This window comes from Tasmannia lanceolata, unplaced genomic scaffold (assembly GCF_043159265.1).
Source record: "Tasmannia lanceolata isolate RefF3 unplaced genomic scaffold, GAP_Taslan_0.1 ptg000013l, whole genome shotgun sequence".
Taxonomy (NCBI): domain Eukaryota; kingdom Viridiplantae; phylum Streptophyta; class Magnoliopsida; order Canellales; family Winteraceae; genus Tasmannia; species Tasmannia lanceolata.
Window position 1 is genome coordinate 28,322,969 of NW_027518690.1, and position 18,224 is coordinate 28,341,192.

The following is an 18,224-nucleotide window of genomic DNA, read 5'->3' on the forward strand; positions in this document are numbered from 1 at the left end:
GTTACAAAACAATTAAGAAACTTCAGCCTCATCATACAAAACTATTAACATCGTGATACAGCAACAGCATTGTTCTAAAAATCCTGCAAGATCAATTCCAGTGAAGCTGGCATTGGAAGGAAAAAAAAAAACATTTAAGACTTGCAAAATTACATGAACCCTCTCAATTATGCATGCTAGGTTAGGCAACCAAAATCAAACAAATTAAACAAAATCAAACAAATTAAACAGGAATGGAACAACAGAATAGATGCTTTCAAAGGTGAAATTGTGATGGGGTTTAGACTTATATCCACCAGGCAAACCACTACATGATTTATTTGATTAGAAATTTGACATTTCACCCAATAAGTTATTGGGTGTTCTTTTAATGGTTTCAGTGCCGACGGGATATTGACAGTACCTTTTTAGAGAATGTTAATAAATTCCAAACTCCATTTCATCGTCCAGTGGCAAGGATCTCTGGTACTTGTAAAGAGATCTAGAAGCGATTTCCACTATGGCAACGTTCAGCATCATGCAGTGTTATTAGGATGGCAATCAGGTCTCAATGAGATCTCAGGTCTTGAAGAAAATGACCGACTTCTTGCGCCCCGATAAACATTCCATCCGCGAGGAGGACAAGTCCAACCTGTGCCAAATAAGCTAATGATCAATACCATTGAGAGATTAAGGGGCTGTTTGGATACAAGGATTTTTGTCACGAACCCGAACGGTTCGTAACGTGATTGATCTTCTTAGAGGGAAGATCAGCCTCTTGATCCACTTCGAGGGAAGGATCAGTCCTCCATTGTGCAAAACGACACAATTCTAAGATGATTTCTTCATTGATGAAATAAAAGACTACAACTTATTTATAACTCATAGATCCTATGCAACTTCCTTACTTAATAAGAATCCTACCCAAATCTACTTTTTAATTAAATAATAGCTTACTATTCTAAGAGTAGCCAATATGCTAAGAGTCCTATCAAATCTCCATATACTACTAAATATAAATAAGTACTAAAAATATTGCCGGTAGCTATATTAATATCAAAAGCTAATTTAGATATTGCTAAATTCTGATTTATTCCACTCTAAGTGGGACCCATCTATCTAGGCACGTAACATTCCACCCCTCTTGAAATCAACCTTGTCCTCAATGTTGGAGATTGTGGACCAATTGGTGAAAAATATATCTTGCACAAATTCCCAGAGTCTTTTTTCGTCTTCATCCTTTTCTTCTTTGTCTTGCGACTAGTCATCATTTCGCATGTCATCGCCAAGGGTCGCAGCAGCTCCATCTTCAAATGGATTTCGTCATGTTGTTTATCAAAGCTCTTTTGCCATGTTTTCTTGAAATATTTGTAATTTTGATGCACGGAAGATTGAAGATGAGGATTTCCTTGATGGTGTTGAACGGTTTGTGAGGAACAACGGATTTTTAGATTGCGAATTCGACAACATTGAAAATCAGCAACGACTTTCTGTTGTGGCTTCTCCACTTTTTCTTTTATCTGCTTTCTTTCTCTTTTCTTCTTTTCTCCTCTTTTTCTGTTTCGCCTTTTCTTTTCCACCATGCAAGCCTTCTCGACGACACTCTCGTTAAACTCTTCCATTAGCTTCTGTAGACATGGAGGTTCTTCTATTTTCACGCCAAGCAATAATGCCATCTTGTTGAAATTGGCATTCATACGCACAAGATGCCTTTTGAACTCTCTTATATCCTCTTCCCATCGATCCATTATTTCTTCGATTTTGTTCGACATGAGGCCGGATCGAACTGCTCTGATACCAAATGTCACGAACCCGAACGGTTCGTAACGTGATTGATCTTCTTAGAGGGAAGATCAGCCTCTTGATCCACTTCGAGGGAAGGATCAATCCTCCTTTGTGAAAAAAGACACAATTCTAAGATAATTTCTTCATTAAATTATAGAAAAGGAAATTAGTGTTTAAATAAAACACTCAAGGGATAAACATAGAAAGATCTTATGATAACAATGGAAATAACTAAATAAAGATTTATCTAATTTTCGCTAGTATCCAAATCAATTCTAGTTACTTAATCCATCCAACCTACCTACTCTACCTTACAAGCAATCCAATAAATAGATCTTTTAGGATCTTACATATCCTAAATCCAAACTAATTTATTCTATTGTAGCGGGACCCATCTAGGCACGTAACATTCCACCCGCCTTGAAATCAACATTGTCCTCAAGGTTGGAGATTATACACTCGACAGTTGGTGAAAAATGAGATTTTGAGCATGACTTTCCAAAAATCTTGTCTCTTCTCTTCTTTTTTGTCGCTCTCTTTCTTCTTCTCTTTGTCTTGCCATTGGTCACCATTTCGTATGTCGCAGCAGCTCCATTTTGAAACAGATCTTATCATATTGTTCATCAAAACTCCTTCGGTGTGCTTTTTTGGAATGATGTGGATGTTGACGTACGGATGGCTGCGGATGAGAATCTTTTTGATGGCGTCGGACAGCTTGAGAGGAACGATGGACTCTTCGGCGACACCCTTTCCTTTGTGGCTTTTTCGCCGTTTTTTCTATCTGATTTTTTTCGCTCTTCTTCTTTTCTCCTATTTTCCTGTTTCTTCTTTTCTTTTTCGTCACACAAGCCTTCTCGATGTTGCTCCCGTTGAACTCTTCATTCAACTTCTTCAAACATGGGGGCTCTTCTATCTTCACACCAAGCGATAATGCCAACTTGTTGAAATTGGCATTCATATAAGCTAGATACCTTTTCATCTCTCTTATATATGCATCCCATCGATCCATTATTTCTTCGATTTTCTTCGACATGATGACGGATCATGCCGCTCTAATACCAAATGTTACGAACCCAAATGGTTCGTAACGTGATTGATCTTCTTAGAGGGAAGATCAGCCTCTTGATCCACTTCGAGGGAAGGATCAGTCCTCCATTGTGCAAAAAGACACAATTCTAAGATGATTTCTTCATTGATGAAACAAAAGATTACAACTTATTTATAACTCATAGATCCTATGCAGCTTCCCTACTTAATAAGAATCCTACCCAAATCTACTTCTTAATTAAATAATAACTTACTATTCTAAGGGTAGCCAATATGCTAAGAGTCTTATCAAATCTCCATATACTACTAAATATAGATAAATACTTAAAATATTGCCGGTAGCTATATTAATATCAAAAGCCAATTTAGATATTGCTAAATTCTGATTTATTCTACTCTAAGTGGGATCCATCTATCTAGGCATGTAACAATTTTAAAATCCTGGATTTCCTCAAAATCCTGGATGGGAGACGAGAGAAGGAGACCGTCCGTAGTTTTCTGATTTCTCGCCCCTCTTTTTGTCAAGTGAGAGAGTAGGAGACGTGTTTCCAGGTTTTAGAAATCTCAGGATGGGGGAGATATTTCTAAAACCTAGATTTCTTACTTAAAATCCAAGAAAACAATTGATATCCAAGATTTTAAAGGAGACCGTCCGTCCTTTTCTGATTTCTCGTCCCTCTTTTGCACTGCCTTCAAACTAAAATGTGGATTCTAAAATCCACATTACCAAACAGCCCCTAGGTATCATTAACTTGGTTTCAAGTTTCAACAGAAAAAAATGAAGACATACCAAACGAGCTGAGAAGACTAATCGATAACCCCAGCCTTCCTTGGCAGCTGCAGCTCGCTGTTGATCAGTCCAACTGCCAACAATTAAAGAAAATCAGTTGACAATGGCAAATGAAGTTAATAAGTTGACTAAATTCTTTCTGGAATATTAAGAACAATTCGTGAAGATTCCCAAAATTATTTACAAAAGAAGTTCATATCACTGCAGTTTTGCTTAGTCAAGCTCGGTCGGAAGGGATATCAGGATAAACTATAAAGATAGTGAGCCAAAGATAAAACTATGATTAACAGAAAGCTAGTGGTTCTACAAAGCAGCTCATCATTTTACTGGGAAAAGTTTACTGGAAATAGGCATCAAACATGAGATATAAGTTACCCGAGGAACTAAGAAAATGTGCAAATTCCAGCAAACTTGGAAGGTGGAGAGGCGAGAATGGGTATCAAGATAAAGATGGTGAGTCAAATATAAAACCATGATTAACCGCTAGCTAGTGGTGTAATTGTATCAAAAAAGAAAAGAAAAAGGGCAGTGATAAATCGACCCCCCAAAATGATAAATCGACTCCCCATGTGTCTATCTCTCTCCTCTTTCTCTCTCTAACCCAGAGGAGAGAGAAAGACACATGGGGAGTCGATTTATCATATTTGGGAGTCGATTTATCACTCCCCAAAAAAAAACAAAAAACAGCTAGCTAGTGGTTCCCATTTCAAAAAAAAGAAGAGAGAGAGAGAGAGAGAGAATCAAGCTAGTGGTTCTACGAAGAAGCTCATCATTTTACTGGGAAATGTGTTCAGGAAATAGGCCCCACACATGAGATGTAAGTTACCCGAGGAACTCAGAAAATCCGCCAATTCCAGCAAGCTTAAAAGGTTGTGGACCCTCCCTCTCTAAATCCTGTTTCGAGGAAGAAATGGAATTCATAACAAGCAGCTCAACCCGATATGTATCAAATTGAGTAGAAAAAGAAAAGGAACAAGAAAAAGAGGTCCACTTCGAGTTGGAAGTACAATATACCTCTTCTTCAGCCGTCTCTAGACCCCCTTGAACCCAAAAGAGGTTTCTGTAGCCTGCATTGTAAAGTTGCTCGCACGCAGCAAGGGATCTGTAGAATTAAATGTGGACATCTAAAATAAACATTCTGTTTGAAGCATCAAGATGAATGTGAAAATTTCTAGAAATGCATGACGTTGCCCTATAAGGTATAAGGTTCCTCACCTGTGCAATCAATGAATCTAAAGATAACTAAATTGTCATACCAGCCACTTATAAAAAATATAATAAAAAGTGTCATACCAAGAGAAATAAATCCTAAACATCTGATGGGGATCATCTTTCACAAGAATCAAAAAAGACTTTACGATGACGGAGCCCATCATTAGTACCAAAGTATCTTTTTTATTTTAGTTATAGGGTTCTAATTAAGTCCTCACAAGGTTTTAAGTGGAAGTGCTTTTTTCTTTAAATTCACTTAAAGTCACTAAGTGATGTTTGAACAGAAAGAAGGCCATTCCACTAGACAAAATTCACTTCATTATTCATAACACTATTCATGTCACAATTCAAAAAACTATTCCAACAATGTTTTAGTGAGTTTTTGCGAGATGTTTTCTAGAAGGTGTATTTTTTATCTTCTAGGTTTTCATGGGCAAAGGGTTAGAAATTATATAGAACCCCTCCGATTCCTTTATAAATGTACGCATTTTTACGGGAACGGTTGTGTTGGATTATGGAAAAGAAGAAGAGAATGGGAAAGATTGTTGTGAGTGGGAGCTCCCCCTCACTAATGTATTTATATAAAGGGAGAACATACAAAATGACCACTATGCCCTTAAGGCTAACACATACACTTCTAACACTCCCCCTCAAGCTGGAATGTATATATCATACATTCCAAGCTTGTTACAATTGTCATTCAATTTAGCATTACTTAAGGGCTTAGTGAAAACATCTACAAGCTGGTCCATGGATCGAGTGAAGGAGACATGAATCTCGCCTCTATGTATTCTCTGGTGAATGAAGGGGCAGTCAACCTCTATCTGCTTGGTTCTCTCATGAAAGACACGATTGGTAGCTATATAAATCGCAGCTTAATTATCACAATAAAGCCGAGCTGGAGAGGATGGAGGAAAACCAATCTCTGATAGGAGAGAACACAACCATATAAGCTCACCACTGGTATATGACATGGCTCGGTACACTGCTTCGGCATTGGACTTGAAAACGATGTCTTGTTTCTTACTCTTCTATGATACTAAATTGCCTCCAACAAAGGTACAATATCACGTAGTGGATCATCTATCTGCAGGAGATCCTGCCCAATCTGCATCATAGAAGCCTTCCACCTTGATATGCCCTTGCTTCTTCAATCGGTGGCCTTTACCTAGCGCTCCTTTCAAGTAGCGAAGAATCTGAACCACTGATGCCCAGTGTGAAGTACGTAGAGAGCTCATATGTTGGTTGACAACACCAACATCAAATGATATATCTGGACAAGTGACTGTAAGATACATGAGCTTACCCACTAGCCTCCTGCATGTGCAAGGGTCCTCTAATAAATCTCCTTCTGGAAGGAGTTTTCTATTTGGGTCTATGGGAACAGAAATAGGTTTCACTCCGAGATGACATGTCTCCTCAAGAAGGTCCAGCACATATGTTCCTTTGTGAGAGGGAGATGATACCAAGTGAAATTCCAAGGGTGGTCCCGAGTATGGCAACTAATGAGGAGAAAAAATTAGGTTGCTAACAAGTTTTAACCTTTTGAAAACTTCTAACCCAATTTTGAAGATTAAGAGATCAGAGATGAAAATTAAGCACACAAGTTAAATCCTAAGTGCAATGCAAATAAAGAGCATGAGAAAAGAGAGTGCACCCGAGATTTAAAGTGGTTCGGTCCTCAAAACGCGAGGCCTACTCCACTCCACCAACCAAACCCGTTGATGGCTTCACTATATGATCTTCTTAACTTCGGCGAAGATCGGTGCCGATTACAATTCCAATTGCTTTAACCTTGGTGGCAATCTTCACCACGGAGAGTGGGCTCCGCTTCTCCGAACACTCGCCCAATACAAACTTCTTGAATAAGAAGAAAGAACAAACAAAAATTCCCTCACAAGGGTACAGAATGTTTGTAGAAGATGTACAATTTGAGCCTAATGATCCAAATCCTAATGCTAGAGGATGAGAGGCATAAACAAGCTTGATTCACTCTTAGGATATTTCAATAGGTTTTTTAGAGTGTTAGGATTTGATAATTGGGAAGTTTGGAATGCCCATATATATAGAAAAACCAAATATGACCGTTTGAGGGGCATAGTGGTAAATCTAGCAAAGTTACCAACGAATATATTTCTTCCCGTTATAGTGGTCTCGGAGTTCCGAGAGAATTCTCTGAGTTCCGAGAAATTTCTCGGAGTTCCGAGAATTTCTCTCGGAGTTTCGGGAATACAAACAGAAGATGGAAAAATTCTACTGGACCAAATCTCGGAGCTCTCGGAGTTCCGAGAAGCCTATATGCAGCAGATTTTCAATTCTGTTTTTGGGCTTCCAACTTTACACCAAGTTGGGATTGTTATGAGGGTTCCAAGGTGTTGGAATACCACAAGGACAATCACTTAAACATTTAGGGTGTGTGTTTATTTACTTAATTTATGCCTCTTAAAATCTAAAGCTAGGATTGGATCTTATACATTCTAAAAAAGACTTAAAATGGTCTTCAGTTGCAATGCTTCAAGCCTTCATGCGTCTTGGATCTCCGATGTCTTTGGCCTTCCGAATGTGGTCAAATAAATGCTTCTTGGCCTTAATCCAAGCAATCATGTCTTAGCGCAATTATAATCTACAACTTAGACATTCAAACACATTAGTGATATAAATCACTTGTGTATTGGAATCATCAAAATAAGATGGGAATGCCAAGGTGGGAACCATTGGGCTTACAAGATGCCTCTAGACGAATAGGCAACCTCACTGCCAAGAAAATTCCTAAGACGACCCAGGTCTTAGGTTGAAAATTCTTTCTATAAGGTCTTCAGCTTTTGTATCCCCACTGAATCACTGCCTGTAATGATAATGTCATCAACATATACTATCAATAGCACACAACCAGCAATGGAGTGATAACTGAAATTTGAGTGATCCACTGCACATTGGTTCATGCCAAGACGCATGATAGCATTCACTAAAACTTCCAAACCAAGCACTGGGAGACTGCTTGAGGCCACATATAGATTTCCTCAACCGACATACTGAGGAGGACTTCTCCCCCTGAGCAACATACCTAAGAGGTGCTCCATATACACCTCCTCAGTAAGATCACCATGTAAGAAGGCATTCTTGACATCTAATTGGTGCAAATGCCACCCTTGTTTGACGGCAAGAGAGATGACAACCCGAACTGAAGGAATCTGGGCAACAGGAGAGAGAAGGTCTCATTATAATCAACTCCAAAAGTTTGTGTATAACCTTTGGCAACCAACCGCGCCTTAAGGCGCTCAACCGTGCCGTCGGGTAAGTATTCCACTGCATAAACCCAGCGACAACCACTGGTTGAGCCCCAGGAGGAAGTGGAACCAAATCTCATGTATGATTAGAATGAAGGGCCTCCATCTCTAGATCCATAGCCACACGCCAACCCTGATGATCAAGAGCAGCTGCCAAAGACTGCAACAAAGAGACAGAAGACAGGGAAGAGACAAAACCTCTAAACAGAGGGGTGAGAGAGTCATAGGAAATAACAGAGGAAATGGGATGAGCAGTGCAGTGAGAACGAGTACGAGAAGCAATGGGAGAGTCTGGAGTAACTGTAGGAGAGGGAAGAATAGGTACCTGTAAGGAAGAAGACGTGATCTCTGGCTGAGAAAGAGATGGCGCAGGCTGAGGAGGAAGGGCTCCAGACTTTGGTCTACGCTGGTATGTCTTCCGAGTAATGGGTGGGACTGCCGTAGGAGCCGGTACTAAGGAAGAGGGCTCACACAGGGGTCGTCTCATCAACCTACAGAGGAGAAGGAAGAGGATCTGGGAGGATGACACAAGGTAGAGGAATATCAGAATCAGGAACAGCTGAACAGTCCACATGAGAAGCATCAAGGTAAGAGGCCGACTCGAAAAAGGTGACATCGGCAGATACAAAAGACCGACGCAAGCGAGGACTATAGCAGCGATAACCTTTCTGAGTCCGGGAGTACCCAAGAAAGATGCATCGCTCAGCCCGAGGATCCAACTTATCTAAGCCTGGACCAAGGTTGTGGACAAAGCACACACAACCAAAGATCCTAGGGGTGAGAGGGAAAGGATAATGATGAGGATGCAATAAGGCAAAGGGGGGAGATCCAGCAAGGACCGAAGAGGGAAGCCTGTTGGCAAGGTAGCATGCAGTGAGGATAGCGTCGCCCCAATAAGATTTGGAAACCCGCATCTAAATAAGGAGAGTATAGGCCCCATCAAGTAAAGAGCGCATCTTCCTTTCAGCTGCATCATTTGGTGGAGGTGTGAGCACATGAAGATTGGTGGAATTTGCCACCAGTGGAAAAGACTTCCTGGAAGCCATTGGAGGTGGAGAAATATTCCTTAGCGTTGCCTGTGCGCAAACATTTGAGGGTACATTGAAACTGGTTTGTAACTTCAGCATGAAAAAGGCGAAAAGTGGAGAAAACCTCAGACCTATCTTTAAGCAAATAAACCCAAGTCATGCAAGAAAAATCATCAATGAAGACAACAAAATATCTATAGCCAAAAATAGAGGTAGTCCCCGCGAGACCCCATACATCAGAGTGCACCACATCAAAAGGATGTGAGGCCCTACTAACAAGCCTAGACGGAAATGACACATGATGGTGTTTTCCAAGTTCAACAGGAGAAGAAACAATAGGAGTGCATCGTAAACACTCAAGACATGGATGGCCAAGACGGCAATGCCACTGATAGACATCAATGGAACTATGCAAAATGGTGCGAGAAGGGCCACAGTATAGACGATAGAGTCCATCCACCTCACGGCCCGAGCCAATTGTCCTCCCAGTCAAAAGATTATGAAATAAACAATAAAACGGATAAAGTGAGACAGAGAAATTAAGATGTTTAGTAAGCTGGCTAACTGAAAGTAAGCTAAAAGAAGATTTTGAAATACATAAGACAGAGGATAGGGTAAGATCAGGGCAGGGAGAGGTGGTACCAATACCAAAGATGGGAGTAGTGCTCCCATCAGCAAAGGTAATAAACTGAGAGGAGAGAGGACGAAAAGAACGAAGGGATGAAGAAGTACATATTGTGTGGTTCGAGGCTCCAGAATCAATGATCTAAGAGCTCGAGCTAGTGAGAAGAGAAGCAGGAGAGCTACCTGACTGAGCAAAGCCGGCACTTGGAGGGTGACTGGTCAGTCTGAGACGCTGAAACTCATCGTAGTTGGCACGAGAAAGAAAGACACCATCAGGAGGCGCGGCATGGCTGGGCTCAGAGGAAGAAGGGACTGAGTCTGATGTATCAGTAGTAGATAGATGTGCAAAGCGGCCAAACTTGGGAGTAGGGTACGGACGACGCTCAGGATGTAGGACATAGCATGTGTCCAAAGAGTGTCCCTCCCGCCGGCAATGAGAACAATAGGGACGAGGACAGCCACTAGTACGACTGCCACCAGTAAAATCTCTGCCACAGCCACGTCCACCATGGCCAGAATCACGTCTACGGCCTCGGTCAAAAGTGCCACCCCCACGGGGAGCACGATCACCAATACTATAAGCCGCGATCGCAGAGCCACCAATATACGGAGGGGACAAAGAAGTACCAACTATGCACTGTTGAGATCGTAAATAGACCTCCTGTGGGAGGGCATAATCCCAGAGCCAAAAATCTGCTGCCTGAGAGGAAGGAACTCAGGACCAAGCGTCTCAAGAAAGTGTACCACATGGAGCTGATCGCGCTGTTGGGCAGCAACAGCTAAGTCGGTCGTGAGCAGCATGGAAACATCCAGCTGCTGACAGTGGGAGAGAAACTGACTGTAGTACGCAGACAGAGGGGCATCACCACGACGGAGATGCATCCACTGGGAATAGGTGGAACAAATGCAAGCAAGGTCGCCCACCATAGAAAAGAGAACTGCAGTCTCATCCCAAATGCTCACCCCAAATGTGCTTGGCAGTCGAAAGATGCATCATGGTGCAAGAAATCTGAGAGGTCATGCTCTGCAGTAGGAGAGTACGAATGAGCGCGTCGTCTTGCTCCCACTTCTCATAGGAGGAATCATTGGATGCGGGAGGAGCCCGATGGACGATATAGATTTTGTGTCGAGCAATGAGATAAGTTTTGACCGCGACCTTCCAATTGACATAATTGGACCCATCTAATGGTACGGTAGTCATCGGAGGGAATGAAGCATCCCCCGAGGAAGAGTGGCTAGATGAAGAAGCCATAGGAGGTGGGGGAGGATGAACAGTAGAAGTCTGTCCAAGAGAGGGATCCTCAATTACGGGAGAATCCATAGACACAAACGAATAGGGAACCCCACAGACACCAATGGCAAGAAGATCAGAGACTACACGACCGGCGCAAGAGAGAGAACACGGCTCCGATGAAAGAGGAGAATACCAAGACAGGGAAGGTCACACAAGAAAAATCGGAGCCACGGAGAGATGCGCGAATACCCAAAGCGGGGATTTAGACCATAATAAACAAAAGGCTTCGAGAAACTTAGGGAAAACTAGAGATTAAGGGGGGGGGAATGAATATAGAGAGGAGAGAGAGAGAGAGAGAGAGAAAGAGAGGGAAAGGGAGGAGGAGTGGGAGATTTTGAGGGGGGGAAAAGGGGTCGGGGAGGTGGGAGGGTGGGTTACGGGGGCTGGGAAAGATAGGGTGGGGTTGGGGAGGTGAGACGGGTGTGGGGTGTAGGTCCGAGAGGGAAGAGGGGGGATACGGAGGGGATTGAGGGAGGTGGGGGTGTCGGGTAGGGGAGGTGGTGGGGGGTGGAGAGGTGACACGGGGCGTCGAGGAGGGGGAGTGTGGGTCAGAGAGGGGAGAGGGGGGGTACGGTGGGGATTAAGAGAGGCGGGGGTGTCGGGTAGAGGAGAGGAGGGGTGTATGGGGGTTTTGGGGAGGTGGGAAGGCGACGGCGTGCGAGGGAGGGGTTGTGGGGAGAGGGGAGGGTGGTGGAGAAGGGAAGGGAAGAGGAAGGAGAGAGGGGCCGGGGTGTGGGAGCAGATGAGGGACCTAGGGTTAGGGTTGAGGTTTTGAAGGGAAGAGGTAGGGTTAGGGTTTGAAGAAGGTGGGGGGAGAGGGAAGAGGATGATGGTCCTCAATGGGTCCCTAGGGTAATCCTAGGGCTCTGATACCATGTTGGATTATGGAAAAGAAGAAGAGAATGGGAAAGATTGTTGTGAGTGGGAGCTCCCCCTCACTAATGTATTTATATAAAGGGAGAACATACAAAATGACCACTATGCCCTTAAGGCTAACACATACACTTCTAACAGGTTGTATGAAAGAAAGAACCACCACTCACAATTTGTGAAGAGATTTCTACTATTTATATCTTGTAGTAATTTCTTGATCACCCCGACAAACAGATTCCCTAGGTTCAGTGGTGTGATGCACTAAGATCTATTCGTTGTATCTCATCTATTCTCTCAATGAGATATCTAAACCATTGACTTCGATATTTGTCGAAAAAGAGAATATTTGTTACATCTTTGCGTTTACCAAGAAAAGTTCAAATTTTATTTAAGAGTTTTGTTCAACAAACAATTATCCAAACAGGTCTAGAATCCAACACCCGGATTGGTTGATCTCAACCACTGAACAATGGAACTTCTCGGTTTTAAAGATTTCACTAACCAAAGTTCTCGAGTAGACTTGGGTTTTACTAAAAGCATCAAGGAAAATAATCTGAATGGATCTGATCAGAAATCATATGGTTTGATTGATCAAATTTCAACCATTGGATTTCTAAGTTGAGTTGATCTCAATATCCAACAGTTGCATCCACCTGAATTCAACTTGAATTTGCAATCCTAACCCTGAGTGAGATTTAATAAATGTTTTGGAGGATTAGATATGATTTTTTTTTACAAAGTGTGTGAAAAGTCACATTCAATGATAGACTCGGATAGATTTATCAGTTTGACATTGAATTGAATTTTCTCGTTTAATCCTAAATCATATTTAGTATTGGATCAACAAGAAATAATATTGGATAATTAGTTCAACAAGAACGAGTAGCATCTTCCCTATAAATCCTACATCATTTTGGAATCAGTGCGAGGTTCAGATGGCTATTAAAGTAATGGGATTTATATAGGAGAGGTAAACTGTTGATAGAAGATCTTTGGCTCATATGTCTATTCAAAGAATTGAAATTAATAAAAGAAAACCAAGTGCTTACAAAGACCATAATGACGAAGATGACACCTATAAATCAATGTAGTGCGGCATAGTTTTGGAGACTCCAATGTAGTGTGGCATATCTTGCTGACAAAGACCAAAACCTCGTCTTAAGCTCCTCATGTGGATTAGATGGTCAAGGCCTAAGTTGTGCTTCATAAAACATAACGTTGATTGAGAGGCTGAGGGGAACCCAAGCATAGCAGGAGTGGGAGGTGTCATAAGAGATGAAAATGCCAATGTGGTGTTTACCTTCACGCATTTCTATAGTATAAGTTCCAATATGCAAACAGAAGCCAAGGCACTCTAAGATGGATGGTTTTGCAAGTCTTTGGACATGCGGAATATGATAATTGGAAATGACAATCAAGTTTTCCTTGATTTCATCTAAAGCAAAGGAAGCCGCTCCTGGTCCATTACTTACTTCTGGTAAGATATGATGGAACTTGGAAATGGGAAGATTCCTACATTGTCTCACTAGTACAGAGAAGGCAATGGTGTGGATGATGCTTGGCTAAGGAAGTGTACCTACTAAATTCCTGGTCCATTACCTATTTCTGGCAAGATATGATGGAACTTGTAAATGGGGGGATTCCTACAGTGTCTCACACTCTCACTAGTACAGAGAAGGCAATGGTGTGGATGATGCTTGCCTAAGGAAATGTACCTATCTAATTGTTATAGAATTTATCATCTTTAGGAGGACCTCCCTTATTCTGTGAGAGGAGCTTCCAAATGTGATTCTTTGGGGGTTCCAAATGTGTGGATAAAATAGTTGGATGTTCTTCTTTTGGGTGTTGAGGCAAGGCGGAATGTCCTCTTGTATGTTTGTTATATTTTCTTCTAACAAAATCTAAAGGTCCGCTCCAGGTCCGCATGCAAGTTTTGGGAAGTAACCTGCTCATTTTCCTTTTCTTAGCAACTATCATACAAACAAATGAAAAATATTCAAAGGAAAAAGCTGTCCTTTCAAGCTGAAAAACTTTCTTGGAAAATGGCGTAAAGGAAAAGGTTTACCTACCAAAGCTTTTTCTATCAAAAAACCTTTTTCTTGTCAACCAAGCATGCCAAAAGAGTAAAATGAGTTTAATTGGGCCCCATTATATTTGATGTACTTAATTTTTAAATTGGGTTTTGTATAATTTTCTTTCAGCAAGGAATACTTGGGAAATTTTAGAAGTCTTTGAAGTAAGAGAAATCTTAGAGGTCTTTTAATTTTCTATCAGACACCTGTGTCCACACGTGTCTACACTCCTTTAGACACTTTTTAAGTGTACTACTAGAATTGTCAGTAACTTTATATGTATTTTTACATGTATGAGCGTGCCACTATTTCTAGATTTTCAAGGGTTTCCATGTCAGGATACCACACGAATCTGTGTCCACATATCATGATTATATGTACTTTCTATTTTAGCCGTGTCCCCATTAAAAAATTTCGATAGTTCGCCGTGTCCGACACTCCATGCCCGTGTCAACACGCAACACTCGTGTCCGTTTCCACAAATCATAGCTATTTTGGGATTTTATAATGAGAATTCAGTGATTTAATGTGTACCCTATCGTTTGAACTATGCTACTATACAAAGAATGGAGAAAAGGATTTTTCTGTGTTTTCCCTATATAAAAGACTGACCTTTTCTGATGTGGAGGTTAAGGCGGTTCTACATAGAGAAACTTTTGAAGCAAACATAGTTGGATCAGATGACAATTAAGGGAGATTCTCTCAATGTATGTGATCAGGTGGTTGAGAGAGGATGCCAGATACCCATGGAGAATAGCGAATGTGATCGAGAAGATCCATGACATTCTAGAGTAGAGGTCATAGAGTTGAGCTCACTCATGTTTGCAAACAGCTATTCTGATGATGATGCCCTTCAGAAGTTGTCTTATTTTTCGATTCGCTATGACATATCCGACTTTCTTTTGTATCTTATTTTCCCTCTTCTTTTTGCTCAGTCAGCTGTTCTGTACCTCACCACCTCGGTCAGTGGGCTTTGTCCCTTTCATTAATAAAATTTCCCCTTAAAAAAACCTAGACTGGCCTTTTATGAGTCTTTGATTAAGTCGTAGCATTAGATGAGAGTTCAATCTACATTTGAATTGATATTTAATGTTCTCTTTCTACGACTTCATCATCTTGGAATTTGGAAGAACCTGACCAAGATCTTTCGGAGTGATTCTCAAGGTTTTGTATGATTTGATTTTGTACGCTGGGATGGCTTAATGCCATTCCATTTTTTAATAAAGTAATTTTATTGCTGTTTATTTGATTAATAAATCAACACGGACAAGGTAATAGTGCTCAGTATTCACCTATTTGCTGAAAATTAAATACAAAGGACACTCTTGTTATTTGAATGAATTTCAATTTTACACTTTTACACCTAGTTTGGAGTTGACATTTTGCTGGGATTACTTTTTCTCAGTTGCTCATCCATGCAAATATTAGTGAAATGTGGAATGAAGGTGCAGGTTTTTACCTCAATCCCTTTTGACATGCAACAATAAGGTCAGTTTCCTTTGGAAACTTCTCCTCAACCTTTGATATAAATTGGCTGTTTCAAAGTAGTAGCAACTGGATGAATCAAGATATTATTCTTCATAACGTGGAATTACATAAAACAAGTAATGCAATAAGAGTAACTAGCAACATACTTATCATAGACCAACATAGGAATGCCACTCCACCAACCTCCTACACAAACTCATTTAAGTTAAAGAATCACAGTTTTCTCTCAACCATTGGAAAAATTCTAGAGATGAAAATTTAAAGAGGAAATAGATGACTTCGGAAACTAAATAATCTTCACAAAAAGGCAAACTAATTAATCATGACATACAAAGGGAAAAGAAAATCCACCATCTCAACCCCTGCAAGGGAACAAGAACAGTCTAATACGAAAAGAAAAAAGTGCTTCACATAATTAAAGAAATGTCATATATGGCGAATAAAATTTTTAAACTTACAATGGAAAAACATCTTGGTGAAGAAATCTATCATAAAAATTTCTAAATCAGAGTTCTTCTTTGCAATCATGATCCTCTCTAGAAAGACACAAAAGACATTTGGTTCAGTAAAAAGTGAACAGTTGAAGCCTTAACACAAAACCATGAAAAAAGTAATCACACACTAGATCACAACTGTAAATTATTCACTCCAAAATCTCACCAGAGCTGTGAGATACAAAGGGCTTGAAATTTACTTAAGGAACATCACAACTCACTCTCGCCTACAAGGTGATTGCCACCCTCAGTTATAGGATAAAGAACTTAAAAATAAATAAAAACTTAACTTTCTATTTCCACAAAGGATACCCATGTGTGCCACATGGATCAGATCAATTGATTTGACCCGCAAACACAAGACCACTGCACTGCCATTGCCTCAACTTGATTGGATGATCCTAGCCTATTCACTTATGAGGCTCATTTTATTGTTCTCCAAGTGAAAGCATAATCTTACACATGGATATCTGTCGGGAATGGGACCAAGACCATGTAGGCCACCTCATGATGGTCTGCAAGGTCAAAGGTCCCAATTACAATCATATGTCACCATATGGGAACCAACGTTGATCACATGGACTGATCATAACGGCTACCGCACATACTTGTAACCTTAAATGTAAATTTCGTTTCGGTGGCCATTTTGTTTTGGCCACCGAAATGAAATTTCGGACAATTTCGTTCGAAACTTTTCGGTAAATTTTGGAAAATTCCGTCAAATTTCTGTAAATTTCGGTCAATTTTTGGTCAATTTCGGTAAATTTCGGTCAATTTCGGCCGAAATCCGGAACGAAACGAAATTTTCGTCATTTTGTTCCGGTTTTCGGCCGAAACCGAAATGTTTCGTCCATTTTGGACGAAACGAAACGAAATTTACAACTGCGCTTGTAACAAAAAAAAACATATTCTAATTCAAAGAGCACTCAATAATATGTTACTTCTATATGCTCTAAAAGTAGGAATAGCCAAAAATGTGTGCACAACTTGCCTATTTCATCACCTCAAGTTTCTAATGAATAGAAAAACCTAAAGTCTGCCACAATTTTAACAAAGACTGTAACCTACTTCTGCCAGTTTCATTTTTTTTTTAAATTGACATATATATATTCATAATAACAAGATGTACGAATATTGGGGACAAGTACTCCCACCCCATTATATACATCATGAACAGCCAGAGGAGTACTCTCCAACAGGCAAAAAGCAACGAAAAGAAGAAAGAACATCATCAGAAAGATCCATAAAAACTTCAGTTGGTGATCCACGCAACACCGCCAGAATTAAACACAGAATTACAACTTCCCCCAATACCCAAGAACCCAAATGTCAGCAGATACGAGACTTTCATGATCAACATACCATACCCTCAGGTATTTAAAACCTCAAACCTTCAATTCAACCGTAGGCTATCTATCCAAGGGCAAAACAAATCACGAGCAACGAAGAACCAAGGTTCCTCAAGCACCTCTCGGATATCAGTACAATTCATCCCCTTCAACATATCCGATGAAGACCCAGAAAATACGATTCTTGTCAAAAACCATCATCAATCGCTTGAAGCTTTTCCCAAAAGCACAAAGAAAGAACCTTTCTTAAAGCAAATCATATCATATGTCCATGGTTTTAAATTTCGGCCAAAATATTTCGATTTCAGCACAAGCCGAAACGAAATTCAAATGAAGTCATTTCTTTACAAGATTTCACCGAAATTTTACCGAAATTTCAACAAAATTCTGAAATTTCGCCCAAATGTCGCCAAAACTTATGTTAAAATTTCATTTTTGGACTTTTTTTACAAAATTTCCACCGAAATTTTAAAAATGTATACTGAAATGTTATGATTTCCACCGAAATAGCCGAAATTTCAACCGAAATAACCAAAATTGACACCGAAATTTTAGACATTTCGGTTGAAATTAAAAAAAAATAAACAAAATCATAATCATATTTTTACATGATTTCGGCCAAAATTTCGGTTTCGGTGGTGGCTGAAACCGAAATTTATAACCTTGCATATGTCCTTTAACCCTAATTAAAGCAGAGACTAAATAGAGGAAGAATCCTCGAGCAACGAAGGAGCCAAGGATCCCTCAAGCACACTCCAACTTACTTCTGCCAGTTTAAGAACTAACAACAAAAATCCTAATCAATAACCACAGGACTTCTCATCATGGTTTTAAATTTCAGTTTTGGCTAAAATTTCGGACTTATCCGAAACCGAAATTTTAGCCAAAATCCCGAAATTTCG

At 40.4% G+C, this 18,224-nt stretch overlaps 1 protein-coding gene across 1 annotated transcript in view; it reads right to left on the reverse strand.

Moving 5' to 3' along the window:
* Positions 1-234: 234 nt before the first annotated feature.
* LOC143889992 (Rhodanese/Cell cycle control phosphatase superfamily protein) overlaps positions 235-18,224 on the reverse strand; it is a 60,315-nt gene continuing 42,325 nt past the window's right edge. The window contains exons 5-10 of the mRNA XM_077394457.1: positions 15,626-15,665; positions 15,451-15,525; positions 4,616-4,703; positions 4,428-4,495; positions 3,602-3,674; positions 235-631 (exon numbers count right to left, since the gene is read on the reverse strand). Of these exons, the coding sequence (XP_077250572.1) occupies positions 548-631; positions 3,602-3,674; positions 4,428-4,495; positions 4,616-4,703; positions 15,451-15,525; positions 15,626-15,665 (428 nt within the window). The 3' untranslated portion in view covers positions 235-547. The remainder of the gene's footprint in view (positions 632-3,601; positions 3,675-4,427; positions 4,496-4,615; positions 4,704-15,450; positions 15,526-15,625; positions 15,666-18,224) is intronic.